Source organism: Canis lupus, chromosome 1 (assembly GCF_003254725.2).
Source record: "Canis lupus dingo isolate Sandy chromosome 1, ASM325472v2, whole genome shotgun sequence".
Lineage (NCBI taxonomy): Eukaryota > Metazoa > Chordata > Mammalia > Carnivora > Canidae > Canis > Canis lupus.
The window spans coordinates 88575850-88595937 of NC_064243.1; the positions used below are offsets into that span (position 1 = coordinate 88575850).

Consider the following 20088-nt stretch of genomic DNA (forward strand, 5'->3'; position numbering starts at 1 on the left):
TAGGGTGTTACGGGAGGCATAGGTAATTCTATCATCAGCATGTTATGAAGGACGCTGTATAGAGGAAGCCTCTTTGGCCAAGGTATAAGGGTCTTCTAGACCATCAGAGATGCTGTAGATATGGTGGGAATCTCCTGCTGGTTTGACATGCAGCTCCTGTCTGAAGTGGACACGTACAACAAGCATAGTAGTTTAGAAATATAGTGCAAGACGAGTAAGACTCAGATCTTGCTTTCCCTGAGAAGTTGGACCGTGTTTCTCTTTGATATGAAGAAACATCCATTAAATAAGAGGCATGCTAGCAGACAAACAAAAATGAATTTACTGCTTACCATCCCACAAATAAATGATGCTCTTAAAAAAAGATCCCACCAAAAATGGAAGGTGTGTTTTAACTAGACAAAGGTAGGGGCCTCTGAGCAGCATCTGATCGGTTAAGAACTGGGTCATTCACATCAGAAATCTTAGAGTAACAAGGAATTAGAGTTGTCTCGGAAACAGAAGGGGAAGGGTGTTCACTGTCTCTCTTCTATGCTGAACATATTATGCAGGCTCTACTTTTGTCAGCTGGAAGGGGAAAAAAAATGAACCCACCATCTTGGCCTTGAAATAGAAGGAATCTTTGATCTGAATAATAAGCCTACATTTAATTCTTAGAAACAAATTTGTGGACCTGTTGTTTACAAGTGCATTCTGACAAAGCCCATTCCTTAGCCTGTGGACAAAATGCAGATCTTTCGTGCTGAAAGGTTATTACCAGTCTTCCACAGAACTGAGGAAGTGGGTGTTCTTTCCAATAAAGGAAAAAGAATGGTATCTATAATTTATCTTCTTTCAGAGGAAAGCCTCTGCTAACATCTTTTAAAAAATGTGTGAGCACATCTTTGCCCGATATATTCTTTGAAAGTGTCACTTCGGGTTATTAACTGAGGGAGGCCAAGGCCAGTAAATGTTCTGTCAGCAGCAAAAAGTTCAAATCTAACATCGGGAGAGGAGAGAGCATGTGTGTACGTGTTTTGAAAGAGAGTAGGGAGGGGGAGGGGAGGCTATTGCTTGATCATTGTTTTCCTTTGTTATGTAATTCTGGGTCCAACAGACATCTTCACGCCAGTCTAGTCTCAGTTGTGTATGCATCCATAACAACTCGTAAGTTTTCACTTGTGATGTCTTTATTGTGTTGAACACTAAAGTGCATTGTTTTATTTAATCCCTATGTCAGCCCTTTGGGGCAGGTCCTGGGTGCTATCACTATGTCTCTGGTACAGATGGGAAACCAGGCCAAGAGAGGCCAGATCACAAGTAATGTGTCTAGATCACGTGGTTAGCAGAGTGGTGAAGGCAGGGTTCAATTCAAATCCAGGGCCGTGGACCACTCAAGTCAGGTTCAGACCACCCCACAGTTCGGTCTTGTGAGAAACTCATTTCACCTGTCCTCCTGATTCTCCCAGCACCTACGCAAAGAGTATCCCCCTTTTTCTTAGCATCCTCTCCTCTTATAAGTGGGTCCTTCAGATTTCACACAGATAAAATGCCATCGTTTTGTCTGCTGACATGACTTCCTAGATACACCCTGAACTCTCAGAAATCACAAAAATAGATCGTTTAACAAGGAACAGGGGAATCACATACCCCATCATAGACAAGGGCTTTCCAGGAATGTTCTAGCTTCTTCATTAACCTAAATGTAAATAGATAGAAAAATAAAAATGAAAATGTAAAATCACTCCCATATGATGGAATTTCAGAATCTTTTGTGGATTAATTTTTGAAATCATGAAAGGCTGCTTCCTCAAATTTCTTACCTATAGGACTGCAGAATGTCAATAATGCCCATAAATAAAAGTAATTTCTCTCCCTTATGGCTTTTAGCTGGAATGCCTCCCATTCTGTTGATAGAGCAAGAGAGAAAATATTTTACAATGTATTATAATGGGAAGTTAAAATCGTATCTGATAAATATACTATAAATAAAAATGGACAACTTTAAGAATTCTGGCCCTCCCCCCCTCCTTTTTTTTTTTTTTTGCCTCGGGTAAAGTCTTCCTGGGAATCCAAAATGATATACTTCCCACACAGGAGAATGAAACCATAGCTGTCAACTCAGGACAGCTGGATGGGAAGAATCCAAACAAAAAATTATTCCTATTTTAAAACCACAAGCAAGAATTTTTCAAGTATTTTGAAATACTGCTTTTTAAAAAATGCAACACTTTTATCTGTTTACTGTGAGGTTATATGTATTTTTAAAAGAACCCATTCCTATAATGCAAAGGACCACTATTCGCATTTGGTACACCTTTCCAGCGCAAATATGTGTGTATATGTATTTACTAGTCCATAAAAGCAATTATTTAAGTTAGCATGTTTTAGAACTTGAAGTTTTCATTTGCTAAATGATGTACTTTTCCTCATATTCAATGCTAATGTGTTTTTTAATGGCTGCGTAATAGTTCACCATACTGATATAGAATAATTTATTTAATCGATTATTGGACATTTAGATGGATTTACTGGCAAGGAGTTTTTAAAAGTTTGATATGTATGGATTTCCTTTATAAAAGTGAAATATGCCTGTGATTTAGTCATTGTCAGAGACTCCTAGAAGGCAATCACTTATGGCCAACGAAAATGAGGCCTTTCGTTCAGTCTCCCGTACAGCTGGTAAATGCACGTGACAGTCAACCGTTTCAATCATTTTCTTTGGTTGTAATTATTTCTCTTAGTCAATATGCACTTTATATATGCAAACTAATCATACAGTTACTGAGCACATCTGGCTGAGGCAAGGGATCACATCTGCCAGGGTGTAGGACCTAGAACAACAGAATCTTCTTATGCAGATAAGAAGCTCTGAATTGTGAATGTAATTCCTGTCACGTGTTTGCTTAAATACATGTTTATTCAGATTCAAAGTATATTCTTCCTGTTGTGGTCGACGTTTTGCATATGGAGTAAATGGGGGTAAAAACATTTTCAGCCATTGTTCAGAAATGGAGCCATTTGAAAAAAGAAACCATGTGGGTGAAAGAATGGTAGTAACTCGAAGAACTCCCACTCATCTAGTTATCTGCAGATGAATAGAAATGAAGGCTGCTTAATCCATTTTAGCATCAGGTAGGAATCTGTTCTCAAAGAGCCACCATGAAGGGAACATGATTGCATTTCATTACCCACTCATGTGGGCTGCCATCACCAGGAGGAGGGTGGGCATGTGGGTGGCCACACTTACGTGTCCGGGTTCTCTGTGATGATCCCATCTCCAGATTTCCCTGGACCCTGGATGGATTCCATTGCTGTGGAATAGAGGACCTTCTGCATCCCAGAGCGCTTAGCATCAGGCACATTTTGTGAATTCTCCTCTTCTTTCTCTTTGAGGGTATGGTCTAAGATGTGGATTCCCAGCAAAAGGCTATAGTCCATGATTTTGAAACTTTCCAGCACCTGAGTGAGAAAAAGAACCAGAAGGTTGGTCAACTGGAGCAGCTCAATGTCTCATCTGCAGAGAATCAGAAAGCTCTAGATGTGCAGACGCACAGCTTCTGCATCCCTCCCAGGGGATGGCTGGTAGAGGAGAAATCAAAATAAAAACATTTGGGTTATTATCAGGTCATATTCAGTAAGGATTATAACAAAGGCTCCAGGATGATATTTTTATGCAAATCTAAAGCAAGCACATCTTTTCTTAACCCTCCATGAAATGTTTCACTCATAACATTTATTGAACACTTCCCACATGCCAGGCTCTAAGTAGGTCACTCAGATTCACAACCCTCACAACTCTTTGACTGAGGTACTATTATTGTCTCTATTTTACAGATGAACAAACTGAAACAGAGGGAGATAAAGTACTTTGCTCAATGTCATTATAAGTGGCATTGTTGGGATGTGAACCCGGGCAGTCAACCCCAGAGGCCAGGCTCGTAGACAGAAGAGCACAGACAGCAACAACTATGCACTTGTAACCTCCTCAGCATGAGGAGTCAGCCCAGAATGTTTCTGTCTGGATTCCATTCTCCAAGTCTTAACCTTGCTGGAGTTCAGGGGTCTCCTTTGGAAAGCTTGTCTTTCAGAGTTGCCATTCGGTTCCCTGTATAAGTGTTTCTAAGAAGTTATGATCTCAACAGACAACGGGACTTAATGCTTAGTTACCCACTCAGCGAACAGTGGGGAAGAGAAGGAATTAAAAGTAGCCGGTTGCAGCCAGAGGAAGGAGGGAGAGATGCTCTGACAGGAAAACAGCAGGAGAGGAAGTCAAGGGGGAGAAGCGGTCAACAAGGCTTCGGGGGAGGAGGAGTACTCAGGAGTGCATGAAAATGGGGTGTCATCCTCTACCATAAAGTTCTTCTCTCCAACAGATTTTCTAATGCCTGGCATTTCTCACACAAAGCTGCTTGGGAAATCAAAACAGCCCGGTAATTAAGATGAGCCTGCAATGGCAGAACAGTTGTCTCTAAATCAACATGATAATCTGTCACCATACCCTAGTTAGGAAATGTCTCTGAGGAGCAGAGTCTATAGATAATTGTTTAACCAGGGACTGAATACCCAGACTTCCTTAGGCTTCTCATTCTCTGAGACCAACTGCTTGCTTATTTATTTGTCTTTAAAATTTTTTAAAGATTTTATTTATTTATTCATGAGAGAGTCACAGAGAGAGAGGCAGAGACATAGGCAGAGGGAGAAGTAGGCTCCTTGTGGGGAGCCTGATGCGGACTTGATCCCAGGACTCTGGATCATGACCTGAGCCCAAGGCAGACGTTCAACCACTGAGCCACCCAGGTGTCTCTGTCTTTAAATTTTTAAAATTTAAATTCAATTTAATTAGTAGTGTATTATTACTTTCAGGGGAGTCCAACTGCTTTTTTTTTTTAAGATTTTATTTATTCATGAGAGATACACAGAGAGAAGCAGAGATACAGGCAGAGGGAGAAGCAGGCTCCCTGTGGGGAGCCGGATGTGGGATTCGATCCCAGGACCCGGGATCATGACCTCAGCAGAAGGCAGATGCTCAACTGAGACACCCAGGTGTCCCTCACTGCTTTTTGATCACATATTTATGATATAGCAAACAGAGATTGGGCCTGAGGGTTCACATACCTGTGACTGCCACTTGATGGATACTGTCTGATGGGGGGAAGGGGTTGTGAACTATGGCCTAGGTGGCCTTCCAGAAATATGGTCATCCCTGGGTCTCATGCATCTTTGCCATCAGTGAGGACAAATGGAAGGGGACTGCCCATGAGTATCAATTACTCAGAGTATCAATTGGTCATCTTTCAGTTTACTAAATTAATTACTTGGAGAAAAGAGGCAAGCAAAAGCTGAGAGTAGAATCTGATTACTTGAGAGGATTAGGCCATGGAACTTTCTAACCCAAGAGATCAGAAAGAGGCCTGATAGCAATGTGGACCTAGCTTCCCGAAGCTAAGAAGAAGTGGAGGCAAGACTGAAGTAACAGGGAAGTCTGGCAGGAGAAGCTCCACATCACTGACCCAACACTTGGGCATCAGACCCCACTGGCTGGTTCTCCAGGGAGGTTTGTCAGTGCCTTAGCCTTCTATGAAGCCACAAGGTCCCATGGGAAACAAGCCAGTTTTGCCTCACGGTTGCCAAGGACCCCGACCTCTTCAGGAGAAACACTGACAGACACTGGACATGCTTTGCAGGTAGACACAAGAGTAGAAGGGCCTTGGCCTTTGTAATTCCCAACCATCCTGCAAGGGTAGCTTGGGAACAGTGGCCGCTCAGATGGCATCATGAACCCTGCACCGTGATCATCACCTGAGATGCCAGTTTTCCGAGCTTGTGTGTCCCTTCTTTTTGTAATAAAAAAAAAAAAGATTTTATTTATTCTATAAGAGACAGAGAGAGAGGTAGAGACACAGGCAGAGGGAGATGCAGGCTCCCTGCAGGGAGCCCCGTGGGGGATTCGATTCCAGGACCCTGGGATCACGACCTGAGCCAAAGGCAGACACTTAATCGACTGAGCCACCCAGGCGTTCCCCATTCTTAAAGACGCTCTGGGGTCATGACATAAAGGATAAAGAGCACGGACTCTGTAACCTAGGCAGGATTCATCACCTCCCTGTGCCCATTTCCTCCTCTGCAGAGGGCTGACAATTACATTATATAGCGCATAGGGTGCTTATAAAAATTCAGCATGGCAATGCAGATCTAGTGCCTGGAAAAATTCTCGAGAAAATGCGCAACTCCTTGCTAGCCATCCTCATCCTAATTATAAGTCATGGTGACTCATCGCTCACACTAGCGCGAGAGAGGCTACAGAAGTCGTCTTGAAGTAAACACCCTTGAAGTCATACTTCTGACAACAAAATGCACAAAAAGCCAGAAAAATATGACTGCATTTTCAGCCTGTTTACCAGCACCCTTTTGGGTCCCTTTAAAAGTTTTGGGTTGAGTGTCAACAGGAAAAGGTCAGCTGGCAGCATCACAGTTCTGGTGGATGGGGTATAAAATGAGAGCCTTAAGATCTGGGCAAACAGTCCCATGTTCAATGAGCAAAAAACCCACAGCCTCATGCCCTGCACAGCCCAGTAGTCCCCTCAAAGCAGTAAATTGGCTTCAAAAGAGAATTCTAACCAGACATGGTGACAATACTGTGCATGTTCCTACCAGACATCCAAGGTGGTTTAAAGCGAGATGTGGGGAAAAAAAATGGAAAGGTCCTCCTGACAACATCACCTTTCCTTCTTTCTCCTTTGCAAAAAAGCATCCACAAGTGAGTTGTGCTTGTTAAAACGCTTTCTCCATGAAAAATTTTTCCTTATATTTTCAATGCCCTATTCAACCTGAACCGTTGGGTTTGTACTTACAGTCTCTTCTCTTGCCTAAGGATAGGCCAGAGAGAACATGTGTTATTTTATAAGCGATACAAAGTCAGGCTGGGTCCAATTTTAACTCCCAATGCTATCCCTGATACTTTCAGTGGCCAAATATTTGTCCTGGCTTATTTAGAAAAGCAAGCCTCAAGAGAGAATCGATGATGAAAAAGCTACACATACATTTTTAAAAGAGGATCATTTTCTCTGTACTCGTCAACTGGATTGTCAGAGTCCCTGAAGGATCCTGAGTTGTCTTTAGGAGGCCAGGCTCCTACTTTCAGAGTGAAAAGCTTAAAAAAGATAAATTCTTTTCCCACTGTGTGGGAAGCTGACCATGACAGTCAGATTTTGGGTTAGGTAAAGTCAGTATCCATAAAAAAAATGTTAAAGAAAAAGATAAGTATATAAGCATATATTTTGAGTCAAATTCAAAAACTTCTGTAATGAAAAACTCTGGGAACAGATTCTAATCACGTGCTCTGTAGATCTGCATCAATTAGGAACAAAATAGTTGTTATTCATATCCTCCTGGTTCCTTAATTAAAGGAATCAAATATATCTGCCAAAATCTTAGCACGTGTGAGGCTTGAGAGTGTGCAACATTCTGCAACATGACAGACACCCATCAATCTAGTCTGTCACTTAGGCATGAAAACATTTTCTTCCAGAATGTTTGCCTGACCTGGCTGTTGCTGGTGGATTCTGTTGCTGTGTGTTTGCCATGCAAAATGGAGGTCACGACGCAAATACGTGCTTTTCCATTTAGCTCAGGCCACATTTTACTTTCCCACTTTTAAGTATTTTTTTTTTTAAAGATTTTACTTATTTATTCATGAGAGACACAGAGACAAAAGGCAGAGGGCAGACTCCGTGCGGGGAGCCCGATGTAGGACTTGATCCTGGACCGGGGATCATGACCTGAGTCAAAGGTCGATGCTCAACCACTGAGCCACGCAGGTGCCCCTACTTCCCCACTTGTAAAAAGAAGAAAGCAGGAATGATTCACAGACACGTGTAAGATTGACAGTAAGGTGGCATGCCCCAATGGTATTGTAGCATTTATTGTCAAAGCCAGATTTCTTTTTCCCCCTTCCCTCTCAAGGATGATTTTAAGAGTAATAATACTGGAAGACAGTTTAAGAAAAAAAAGGCAATGTTGGGAGTATCTGGTACGTTATCCTGAGGACATGATCAAAACTATTCTTGAGAAAAGAATCTTATTCAGTTTTTTTTTTTGTTTGTTTATTTGAGAGAGAGCGAGCGAGCAACAGTGAGCACAAGCAGGGGAGGGGGTGGTGGTGTGGAGGGAGGGGCCAAGGGAGAGGGAGAAGCAGACTCCCAGCTGAGCAGGGAGTCTGACTTAAGGCTCCATTCCAGGACCCAGGGATCATGACCTGAGCCAAAGACAGACCCTTAACCTTCTGAGCCAGCCAGGCACCTTGTTTTTGTTTTGTTTTTCCCGCTAGGTTCTTTTGGCCGGTGATATGTTGGGAATGCTCTTATTCACATGGTTTCTATACACCTGGTGACCCAATGTGGGAAATATCCTAACTCAGTATGACAGGCAGTGCTGTCCTCTCTCCATGGTCACAGGTCACCAAGAGTGCCTGGTCCCCCTCCCCTCTTCCTTCTCTTCCACCTTCTGTGTCATACACTCACTGCACCTGGTTTTCTGCCCTGAGGAACAGGAGCAGCTGTGCGGTGGCTGAGGCTCTGCGCTCTGGGGCCTGGTGGTCTGGTTTGACACCTATGTGTCCCTGGGTAAAGTACAGAGCTGTTCTGGACCTTGTTCTCTCATCTGTAAACCAGAGCTAATGGGAACTCTGACCCTGCAGGGTTATCATGCAGACTGTGTTAATCCACATCAAGTCTTAGCATTCAATAAATGCTGGCTACTACTGTTACTGTCACTCTGTCACCTGTAGACTCATCCCTGCTGACTGCACCCCCTGGAATCCCCGCTGCCCTCAGCCCTTGTTCCCTGCCTTCCTATTTGTCTTTCCCTGCCTTTCCTTTGGTGAACATCTTTGCTCTCTCTCAACATTTTCCCCTCCCTACTTTTCAGCAATGACATTCCTTTATTCTTTTTGTGGGAGGAAACAACTGAGCATCTGGTCTGTCCCAGGCACCATGGAAGTTGCTAGAATTTCAGGGGCAAGTAGAATAGACAATATCATCCTCAAAATTATACAAGCCTCGGGGATCCCTGGGTGGCTCGGCGGTTTAGCGCCTGCCTTTGGCCCAGGGCGTGATCCTGGAGTTCCGGGATGGAGACCCACATCGGGCTCCCTGCATGGAGCCTGCTTCTCCCTCCTCCTGTGTCTCCATCCCTCTCTCTCTCTAGGTCTATCATAAATAAATAAATCTTTAAAAAAATTATACAAGCCTCAACTACAGATTGGAATAAGGCTCAGAAGCAGAAAGTCAGGGTGCTGTGCAGAAACTTCACACGAGAGGTAGCTATTTTTGACAGAGAAGTATTTCTATAGTCTGGATAAGAGATAGCACTTAGAGGCTCCATACAAATTTTAGTATTATTTGTTCCAGTTTGTGACCTGCATAGCAAAATCCATCTTGAAAAAGAAGAACAAAGCTGGAAGTATCATAATTCCACATTTCAAGATATACTACAAAGGTATAGTAATCAAAACAGGATGGTACTGGCATGAAAATAGATCAATGGATACAACAGAGCCCAGTGTAAACCCACCCTTATGTGGTCAATTCATCTATGATAAGGGAAACAAGAATTTACAATGGGGGAAAAGACAGTCTCTTCAATAAACTGAAAATGTATCAAAGGCCTAGACATGAGACTGGAAACCATAAAAATCCTAAAGAAAGCACAGGTGGTAATCTCTCTAACATCTTCCACACCAACATTTTTCTAGGTATGTCTCCTAAGGCAAGAGGAGCAAAAGCAAGATTCAACTACTGGGACTGCATCAAAATAAAAAGCTTTTGGGGATGCCTGGGTGGCTCAGTGGTTGAGCCTCTGTTTTCAGCTTGGGTCATGATCCTGGGATCCAGTCATGTATTGAGGTCTCTGTAGGGAGCCTGCTTCTCCCTCTGCCTATGTCTCTGCCTCTCTCTCTCTGCGTCTCTCATGAATAAATAAATAAGATCCTAAAAAAATAAAAATAAAAACTTTTGCACAGCAAGGGAAACCATCAACAAAACAAAAAAGCAACCTACTGAATGGGAGAAGATGTTTATAAGTGACATATCCACTAAGGGGTTAGTATCCAAAATATAGGAACTTATACCACACCAAAAAACTCCACAAAATTCTAACTAAAAAAATGGCCAGAGAACCTGAATAGACTATTTTCCAAAGAAGATATACAATCAACAGACACATGAAAATATGCTCATCATCAGGGAAATGCAAATCAAAACCACAATGAGGTATCATCTCACACCTGTCAGAATGGCTACAGCAAAAAAGACAAGAAATAACAAGTATTTGGGGAGGATGTGGAGAAAAGCAAACCCTCTTGCATTGTTGGTGGGAATGTAAATTGGTGTAGCCACTGAGGACAAAAGTTCCTCAAAACACTAAAAATAGAAATACCTTATGATCCAATAATTCCACTACTGGGTATTTACCAAAAGGAAACAAAAACACTAATTTAAAGAGATATATGGATTCCTATGTTTATTGCAGCATTATTTGTAATAGCCAAGATGTGGAAGCAACTCAAGTGTCCATTAAGAGATGAAGGGATAAGAAAGAGGCATATACATACATACCAAGTAGAATATTATGCAGCCATAATAAAGGATGAGATCATGCCATTTGCAAAAACACAGATGGACCTAGCAAGTATTATGCTAAAATGAATTAAATCAGAGAAAGATACCATATGGTATCATTCATATGTGGAATCTAAAAAAAAAAAAAAGAAGAATAAACAAACAAAAGAGAACTGATGGCTGCTGAAGGGGTGTGGGGATGGGCAAAATGGGTGACAGGGAATGGGAGATAGAGGCTCCCAGTTAAGAGAATGACCAAGTCATGGGGATAAAAGGCACAGCATAGGGAAGAGAGTCAAAGGTTTGTGATAGTGCTGCATGGGGACACATGGTAGCTATGCTTGTGGTGAACATGACAGGATGTTTAAACTCATCTAATCACTAGGTTGTACACCTGAAACTAATTTAACATTGTGTGCCAACTATACTCAAAAATATTTAAAAAAAGAGAGATGATACATGAACGTGGATGGCAGTGGGAGGGAGAAGTGGAAAAAAAAATATGTGAGCATCCTTTAGTGAGTAGATTCCAGCTATTATCTCTCTACAGACAGTTCCTAAATTTTTTTCTTTAGGCTGAACTCATTCCTCAGCTCCAGCCCCGTTGTACTTCCATGGGCTTCTGAACATTCCTAAATTCTATGCAACTGTCATGCTGTAACCCTAAACATTTATTTTCCTCCAAAGCAGTTCTTTTCCCCTTAATCTTTTTTTTTAAAGATTGTAATTATTTATTCATGAGAGCCACAGAGAGAGAGAGAGGCAGAGATGCAGGGAGAGGGAGAAGCAGGCTCCATGCAGGGAGCCCGATGTGGGACTCGATCCTGGGTCTCCAGGGTCACGCCCTGGGCCGAAGGCAGGCGCTAAACCACTGAGCCACCCAGGCTGCCCCTTTTCCCTTTCTTAAAATTCGAAATCAGTCTGATGTGGATTTCAGACTTCCTGACTCCTTTTCCTTCCATTAAGCTGCTTAATCCTGCAGCTTCTATAATTGGAAGATTCTTTCGTGCTAATGCTTTAATTTCCACTTCTCTTTTTCCCACCTTCCCATATATTCTGGATCCCCTTGCTTGACCAGGTTACATCACGCCCCTAGCTCAAAGCCTTCAGCCTCTCAGCACTGCTCAGGTGACACTGAGCAAAGGTCTTTGCTACTGTGACTTCAGACAAGATCTGCCGGTTACTTAACATCTGTCTAAAGACACCTTCCAGGCTGTATATCCCTTAGTTACCTGTAAATGTGTCCCAAAAGTAACTGTCTTTTAAAATCTTTTTAGTTTTTCAAAGCTTATCTCAACTTTTCTATATGAAAACTATACTCATGATCTGCATAAAACATTGAAAATACATCTCCCCTCTGAAAATTGAGGCACAGGATCAGCGTCCCTCTATGGAGTAGGACTGGGTTGTGTCTGTATTTTTCCTATCATACACACCAGAATGTTCTGTGTACCAAAGGCTTGTTACGCTTTGTGTTCCCTGCTGTGCACTCTGATCATAGCAGAAATGTGCATTTTTTTATATTGCTGTCCATGTGCGCAAGCAAATGAAAACCAAAATATTCAGCAGCAAAGAATGTAGAGTGCTACATCTTCTATCTCAAATATAAGAACTCAATGCTGCATTTCAAGATCATAACGCTTGTGAAAAATCTTCAGCACTCAAAGAATTTACTGTGATTACATGCTCTGTATCATCAGAAGAATAAAGATAATAGTGTTTTCAAGCCTACCCACACCAGAGGTATTTATAAAAACCATGTCAAGGGCAAAAAATCAAGCTGTTCTTTACAGAGACTTTTTATTTACTGATTAGTAGGCACACAACTAAATGGTAGATACAGGGTAAGCTTATTTTGCTATATAAACTAGGTTGAACTTAGAGTCTAGTGAGAATATCACTTTTTTAGGATGCCTTTGCAAAGAGAGGGTGTCACAGGTGAGGTCACCTTCAAGGACTATTAAGTCATCTAAGAGCACTTGGCGTTGGCTCTAAGATGGATGCTCTGCTCTGAAACATAGCTCAGGGCCTGCTTAGCTTTCCTGCCTCTCTCTCCACATTTCCAATCTGTAAGGGATGTGAAGTTAAGCTGGTATGAGATTGAGAAAGGATAATACTGGATAAGTCCAAAAGACCTTCTGAAAAACAGCCACATTTAAAAATTGGCACTCAGCACCGAAAGATATTAAGGGTGGCAAAGACAATGCAACTCGGGATGCCTGGGTGGCTCAGTGGTTGAGCATCTGCCGTTGGCTCAGATCATAATCTCAGGGTCATGGGATGGAGCCCCACATTGGGCTCCCCACGGGGACCCTGCTTCTCCCTCTGCCTGTGTCTCTGCCTCTCTGTGTGTCTCTCATGAATAGATAAATCTTTAAAAAAAAAAATCCCTGAGTTTTTTCTGCTGGCCTATAGTGTAGTCCTTGAGTAAAGGATAAAATGACAGGCAAAAACAGTTGTGTTAATTCAACAATAAAAGACAATTCAATCCTGATGCCTTTATGCAGGGAGACATTCCTGAACACACGGGTAAAATGAATCCAAGGGTCTGTCTTTCCACCCAAAGTAGGCTCCTTAGAGTATATATAGCTCCTGAATTACCTGTATGTACAAGTCAGTTAAAGCTGAATACTGCCTTTTAAATTTAATTTAATTTCCTCAATAAAGCTCGGAATGTTCCTTGCTAACATAATAAAAAGAAAAAATAGACTGTGACAAGCCATACAATTTTGGCTGGTAAAGCAGACGGAAATAAATATTCAATTCTTAGCCTGGTTATGGCAATAATGTGTTTTTCACTGTGTCTAATGCAGTGATTTAGAAGGCTAGACTGTGCTGGATTAACCTGTGCCACCACTTTTTGTGCTCACTCAAAAAGTTTGCAGTAATCAAAGTGTATCTTATAGGCATTAGAAATAGCCATCTACTACTTCAACAGATTATATGTGACTATACATATGTAATTATATATATATATGTACAGTCATATATATATATATACACACACACATCAACTTCTATATTGGGGGAGTTTTGGATTTTTTCTTATACTTTTTTTAAAATAAATATTTTATTTATTTGAGAGAGAGGGAGGGAGGGAGAGAGAGAGCGAGAGAGAGCGCACAAGCAGGGGAAGTAGCAGAGGGAGAGGGAGAAGCAGGCTCCCTGCTCAGCAGGGAGCCTGATGTACTCGATCCCAGGACCCCGAGATCATGACCTGAGCTGAAGGCAGATGCTTAAACCATTGAGTCACCCAGGCGCCCCACTTTATAGATAACTTTGTTTCTACCAACAAAGATTTCTTAATAAAAGATTTTGTAAGCACATTTAAAAGTAACGTATTCAGGCGCCTGGGTGGCTCAGTCAGTTAAGTGTCTGCTCGTTAACTAAGTTAACGAGCCCAGGACAAGTGTATCTTGTCTCTATGTGTCACCAAGTGATGGAAACTTTAGCATCTCCAATAGGGTTTACCCAAAAACATGGAGTAGTAAAAGAGAGCCAGTTTACACCAGACAGACATGACAGAGAGTTCAGCTTTGAGTAAGAATATTTAAATTGAGAGGTGACTAAACTAGAAAAGATGGGAATATTTTTAATTTATAAGCCAATATTTGGGGAGGTGGAATCTAGTGAACAAGATTAGTAGAAAATTAAGAAACTCTATTTTCCCCACACATCTTAATGTAGACAAGGAAATCTGCAACCTGGAATCATGGCTTTTGCTGTTCCTTGAAAATTAAGTTCTTGCTATTTTCTCCCCCTGAAATTTCTCATAATCTAGAAAGAAGATGGGTAGCTCTTTCAGAAAGAGGACTGAGGATGTCTAATCTCCACCTCCCAAGGACGCACATCGTCTGAAGCCAGATTAGCAGGTGCTTGAGAGCTCAGCCAGTGTGGTGCTGGCACCCAGCACTATGTGTTTTTGGAACAGCTGGAGCTGGTTGAAGGTAGACAAAGGGGCAGTTTATGAATGAGGTTTTCTTGTGGAGAAATGAAGCGAGGAAGTTAACAAGACATGGACTCTAGGCAGGCTCACATTCAGGTCAGACAAGGATATTTTACATAAAAATCAGGTTTTCACTTCCCTGCATCACTAAGAGCTATGGACAACTGACACATCCAGTGGACAACTTACCCCTTTTTAAATGCTTTCTGTGTGTGTGTGTGCGTGTGTGTGTTTAGAAAAGTGCACAGATGTGTCCCTTTTAAACAAAAAGTTGAAATGTAATACATAAATTCATTAATAACAGATTGTTCTTGGCCATCTTACTCTCCCAGGCTGAAATTTCCCTGGGGTGAACTTGCTACGTCACCATACAGAAGGGCAAAATTTCAAGGGAGAGAAAGTGAGGGGAGAAGAGTTATACTTGCCTGATCAAAGCACTACATTTAAAAATGTCTTTGAAGGAAGAACACTGGTGACATCAAAGGAATATTGACTTGCAGGAGCCCGATAAAAAGTGTTGACTGATACAAGGATGAAGAGCTATTTATGTGAACCAAAGCCTCTCATCTCAGAAGCCAGTGTGTGCTGATCTTTTCGGGAAGAACTAGAACTAGTACGTGGCCCAGGAAGTACCTTGCCTTTCACAGGACGGTCCCGCAGACCCCTTTCCTGCAGCAGCATGGAGACTCAGCACTGGATGTCAGATGAATAAAATAAAGCCCTGTTAAAATCAAACGGGTTTTCCCCTTCAAAAGTGTTTCCAGTTGCCAGAGTTGAAAGCTTCTGGGAGGAAGACAAGATCACGTTTGACAGGTGCACAGCAAGCTGGGAAACCTGCCACAGATTGTTCTGAATAGTTTCCTAAACTTTGTAACATTTTCCCAGAGCCAGGAAACTCTCAAACTCTCAAACTCCTTCAAACTCTGCAACTCAGTTTGTCACCAGATTCCAGAAGTTTCTTTCTCTCTTTTTAAAGATTTTATTTATTCATGAGAGACATAGAGAGGCAGACACAGTTGAAATGTAATACATAATTACATTATGGGAGAAGCAGTGGGGAGAAGCAGGCTCCCTGCGGGGAGCCCGATGTGGGACTTGATCCCAGGACCCCAGGATCATGACCTGAGCCAAAGGCAGACGCTCAGCCACCGAGCTACCCAGGTACCCTAGAAGTTTCTCCTAGGCTATAGAGCCTCAACTCCCTTTCATAAGCTACTAGGGTTTGCTGTCCTGTCTCCTTTGGTTTGGGTGTTGACAAGACTGCTCTATTTCACAGGATCATCCATGTGACTGACACACTGGCATCTACAACTGGATCCCCACTGGCCAAACTCACAGCCTTTCCAGAGCCATCTTCAAAGGCAGAGCTGCCACCATCATACCCTCCTGAGGCCACTTCCCCTTCCTGCTGCAGCTCTCTTCTCTGGTTTCCCAGGACTCCCAGTGGGGAGGAGATAGCCCTTAGGGGACACTTCCTTCTTTCTCCTGCCTCCCCTCAGATATTTTGTAAATCCTTCTGTTTGGGAACCTCCACAGATCTTACCTCTAGATTTCTGGTCAACCACAAAATCAAAGGCAGGTTGGTTCTTTTCACACCAAAGCAGAAAACCCTAATATATCAGACATAGTATCATTCCATTTCATAAGCTCAAGGACTTCAGCTTCCATTAAGTTCAACTGTGGTACATTTCTATGTGTGACAAGCTACTTAAAATGAAAGCTGGTTAGACACAGAACCACCACCACCACACCTCAGGGAATACTTGAGTTGTCTAACTTTAGGTGATCTTTTAGGAGGAAAAGGAAGAGGAGTTTGCCCAGGGCCAAGGAAGACATTTTCAGCCACCCACTTCCATTCTCTATGTAGAAATTCTCTCACAACGTTCCATTTGGTTTGAAGTGAGGGTTAAAACAAATGCTGGTTTGATAATCCTGTCACCTCTGTGGTTGATGAGAATTCTTGAAAGCCGCTCACATAGGAGCCAAGAGCACATCTCGGGCCTCATCTCCCTCCCACAACATGTGAAAAACAATCTTTGAAAAACAGTCAACTCCACCATGACCATCACATTTCTCAGAACATAGTTTTGCTTTTAAGTTGATAGTATTTCACACGTACGCCAGTTGGTAACAGTTGGGAAGTGTTAATGGGCTTGTTTACACTTTTCATTAAACTTTTAAAATTGTTTGGGTTACTGATTTTATTTTGTGTTCCTCAGTCATTGGTACTGTTTTCCTCTCTCTTGCCTCATCCAAATCCAGTTCTCTACTTTGATAGAATCCTTTCTCCTATAGTACCTTCTCTACCAGCTCCTAGTCAGAGTGGGAAAACCAGTCACTGGGCACTTTCAGCCCATTTTGTTTGAATCCGTATTGGTACTTAATGTTTTCATTCCAGCAGATGTTTTTTAATCTAGACTACAGACTACTTACAGAGAACACACTGGTAGGGGAGCCTGCATTTATAGTCAGAGACACCTGATCCAACATGTGAGCTCTGGGGACCTGGGAGTTGTCACCTGTCCCGAGTCTCTGCTTCTTTATCTTGGAAAGGAAATCATGCCACTCACATCACAGGGCCATTCTGAGGATTGATGAATGCCCACCTGTAATGTCAAGCACTGTTCTGGCTCAGAGCAAGTCCACAATAAATGTCAACTGACCCAACATAGAGACACAATGAGCCTTGAGAATGTGTCTTTACTGTCCAGGAAATCATGTGATAAGTATTGTACTGTGTATGTCTATTTTGTGATTATATATTATGTATGATGTGTTCTAAATGCTAAGCTACTTTGGTATTTACAGGTTCTATCTAAGATGGAACCCTGCCTTCACCAGAAACTGGAAAGTCTGGTTTTGCAAAGTACTGAGAGTTACTTGTCTGGCTCAACTTGAAGTATCCCCGAGTTGGTAGAAGGTCAAGAACACAGAAAAATATTTTGACTTCTGTAGCCTCCCTGAAACTCTTGTCCTGACACATTGCCCCTTCTCTTCCTGCTTGCCATCACCCACCTGCACCAGTGCTGAACGGCAGCCACCAGCAAGTGCCTAGACAAACGTCAGCCCCCTTGCAGGATTGATGAACAGCTGAGTCACAGGCTTAAATAGGGACACCAGGCACCATTACACTGTTATTTCTAGAACTTTCCCTAAAGACTAATGTTGACCTAAGTGCTACAGTTCCTATTCTCCTGGGGAGTGGAATTTAGTAGGCTCACAAGGTTAAATGTTAACCACATACCTGAGTAATTAAAAAATAATTTAGAAATATCAATGGCTATAATGTAGACTTAGATGAAGTCCTATGAGCATTCAGTCTCCTAGAAAGGCTTAGGACTAGAAACACATGGCCAAGTCCTGTACCTTAGGCCTCTCCTTCAGAACCCCTATCGATTGCATTAAGTCCTATGAACACATGATCAGTCATTCAACTTAACTCTTAAGTTTTTCTGTTTCATTTGTCACCGAAATCCTATATTCCCCCCAAATCCTTCCCTATTGGGTATATCTTTTGCTTCACTGGAACATATACTCAAGTCATTTTTATTTTTTATTTTTTAAAGATTTTATTTATTTATTCATGATAGACATAGAGAGAGAGAGAGAGAGAGGCAGAGACACAGGCAGAGAGAGAAGCAGGCTCCATGCCAGGAGCCCGACGCGGGACTCGATCCCGGGACTCCAGGATCGCGCCCTGGGCCAAGGGCAGGCACTAAACCGCTGAGCCACCCAGGGATCCCCTCAAGTCATTTTTTTTTAATTTTTATTTATTTATGATAGTCACAGAGAGAGAGAGAGAGAGGCAGAGACACAGGCAGAGGGAGAAGCAGGCTCCATGCACCGGGAGCCCGATGTGGGATTCGATCCCGGGTCTCCAGGATCGCACCCTGGGCCAAAGGCAGGCGCCAAACCACTGCGCCACCCAGGGATCCCCCTCAAGTCATTTTTAAACAAGAAACTTAAATACACATCTGTCAGAAGAGCTAAAACAAAAAATACCAACGACAGCAAAAGCCAGTGAGGATGAAAAGAAATTAGATCACTCAACCTGCTGCTGGTGGGAATGTAAAGTTGTACAGCCCCTCTGGAAAAGAGTATGGCAGCTCCTTACGAGACCGAATTTCTACCAAAGAAATGCATTATGCTTACATAAAAACTTGCAGGCAAATGTTCATAGCCTTATTTGTAACAGTCAAACACTAGAGAAAAAAAGCCACATGTTTTCCAGCAGATGAACAGTTCAACAGTGGCATATCTGTACCACGAGATCTCATGCAGCAATAATAAGGGGCAAGTACTGATGTGTTCATTAACTTGGATGGACCACAAGTGCATCATGCAGAGTGAAGAAAACCAATCTCAGAACAAAGCCTGTCTCACTTCATTTATATGGCATTCTTTTTTTAAAAAAAGATTTTATTTATTTATTCATGAGAGACACACACAGAGAGGCAGAGACATAGGCAGAGGGAATAGCAGGCTCCTTTTGTGGAGTCTGATGTGGGACTCAATCCTAGGACCCTGCAATCACGACCTGAGCTCAACCACTGAGCCACCCAGATGTGCCTATATGGCATTCTTGACATGACAAAATTAAAGAGAAAGAATGCAGATTGGTGGTTGCGAGGGTTTGGGGAAGAGCTGGGAGGGGGCAGGCTCTGGTTATATATAAAAGAGTAGCATGAGGGATCTTTGTGAAGCAAACTGCTCCATACTTGATGGTGGTAGTGAAGTCAATATCTATACGTAAAGAACTGCGTAAAACCACAGACATGTATGCCCATGCAGAGACACAAATGAGTGCGCATGAAATTGGCAAAATCTGGAAAAGGTCAGTGGACAGTAACAATGACAGTCTCCTGATTTTGATATTATGCTGAGGTCATACAAGATGTAACCACTGTGGAAACTTGGTGAAGATAAAAGATCTCTCTGTATTATTTTTTCCAACTACATGTGAATGTCTATCTCAAAATAAGAACTTTTGTCAAAGAGGATTTCTAAGTAGACAACTTTTTCAAAGTCCTTGAGAACATGATAGTGTCTTTATTCAAACAAGGAAATCTATTTGGTTAGGCAGAGACATCTATGTCGAAAATTATTTCTCTCAGACTAGAGTGTGGAAAGCACCATTCTACTATTTCCCAGGAACCTTTATGATTCTTTCCAGCTCAAACAATCTTTGATTCTAGGAGCTGGTTTTATTTATGTGTTTACCGACTTTGACTTTGCTGTTTATATTGCCATGGTATCAAAATAATAGTAAGCATACAGAGTGCAAGTCGTAATCTGAAACAATGGAGCAAATGAAATATACCATGGGATTAGAGTGTTTGTAAAACAATTTGAAAGATAGTGAGTTTATCTATGCCTTTTTTGGGTAAGTAATCTTTCTCTCTCTCTCTCTCTCTCTCTCTCTCTTTTTTTTTTAAGATTTACTGTATTTTTAGAGAAAGAGTGCACACACACAAGTGAGGGGAGGGGCAGAAGGAGAGGAGAGAGTGAATTCCTTTTTTTTTTTTTTTTAAAGATTTTATTTAT

The 20088-nt window shown here is 42.0% G+C and overlaps 1 protein-coding gene across 6 annotated transcripts in view; it reads right to left on the bottom strand.

Moving 5' to 3' along the window:
• The window catches only part of PIP5K1B (phosphatidylinositol-4-phosphate 5-kinase type 1 beta), a 300641-nt gene that overhangs the window by 85917 nt on the left and 194636 nt on the right, over nt 1-20088 (bottom strand). For all 6 annotated transcript variants that reach the window (XM_025423372.3, XM_025423371.3, XM_025423373.3 and 3 more), the window contains 3 exons: nt 3230-3441; nt 1803-1886; nt 1630-1678 (listed from right to left, as the gene is read on the bottom strand). In XM_025423372.3, coding sequence (XP_025279157.1) covers nt 1630-1678; nt 1803-1886; nt 3230-3441 — 345 coding nt within the window. The remainder of the gene's footprint in view (nt 1-1629; nt 1679-1802; nt 1887-3229; nt 3442-20088) is intronic.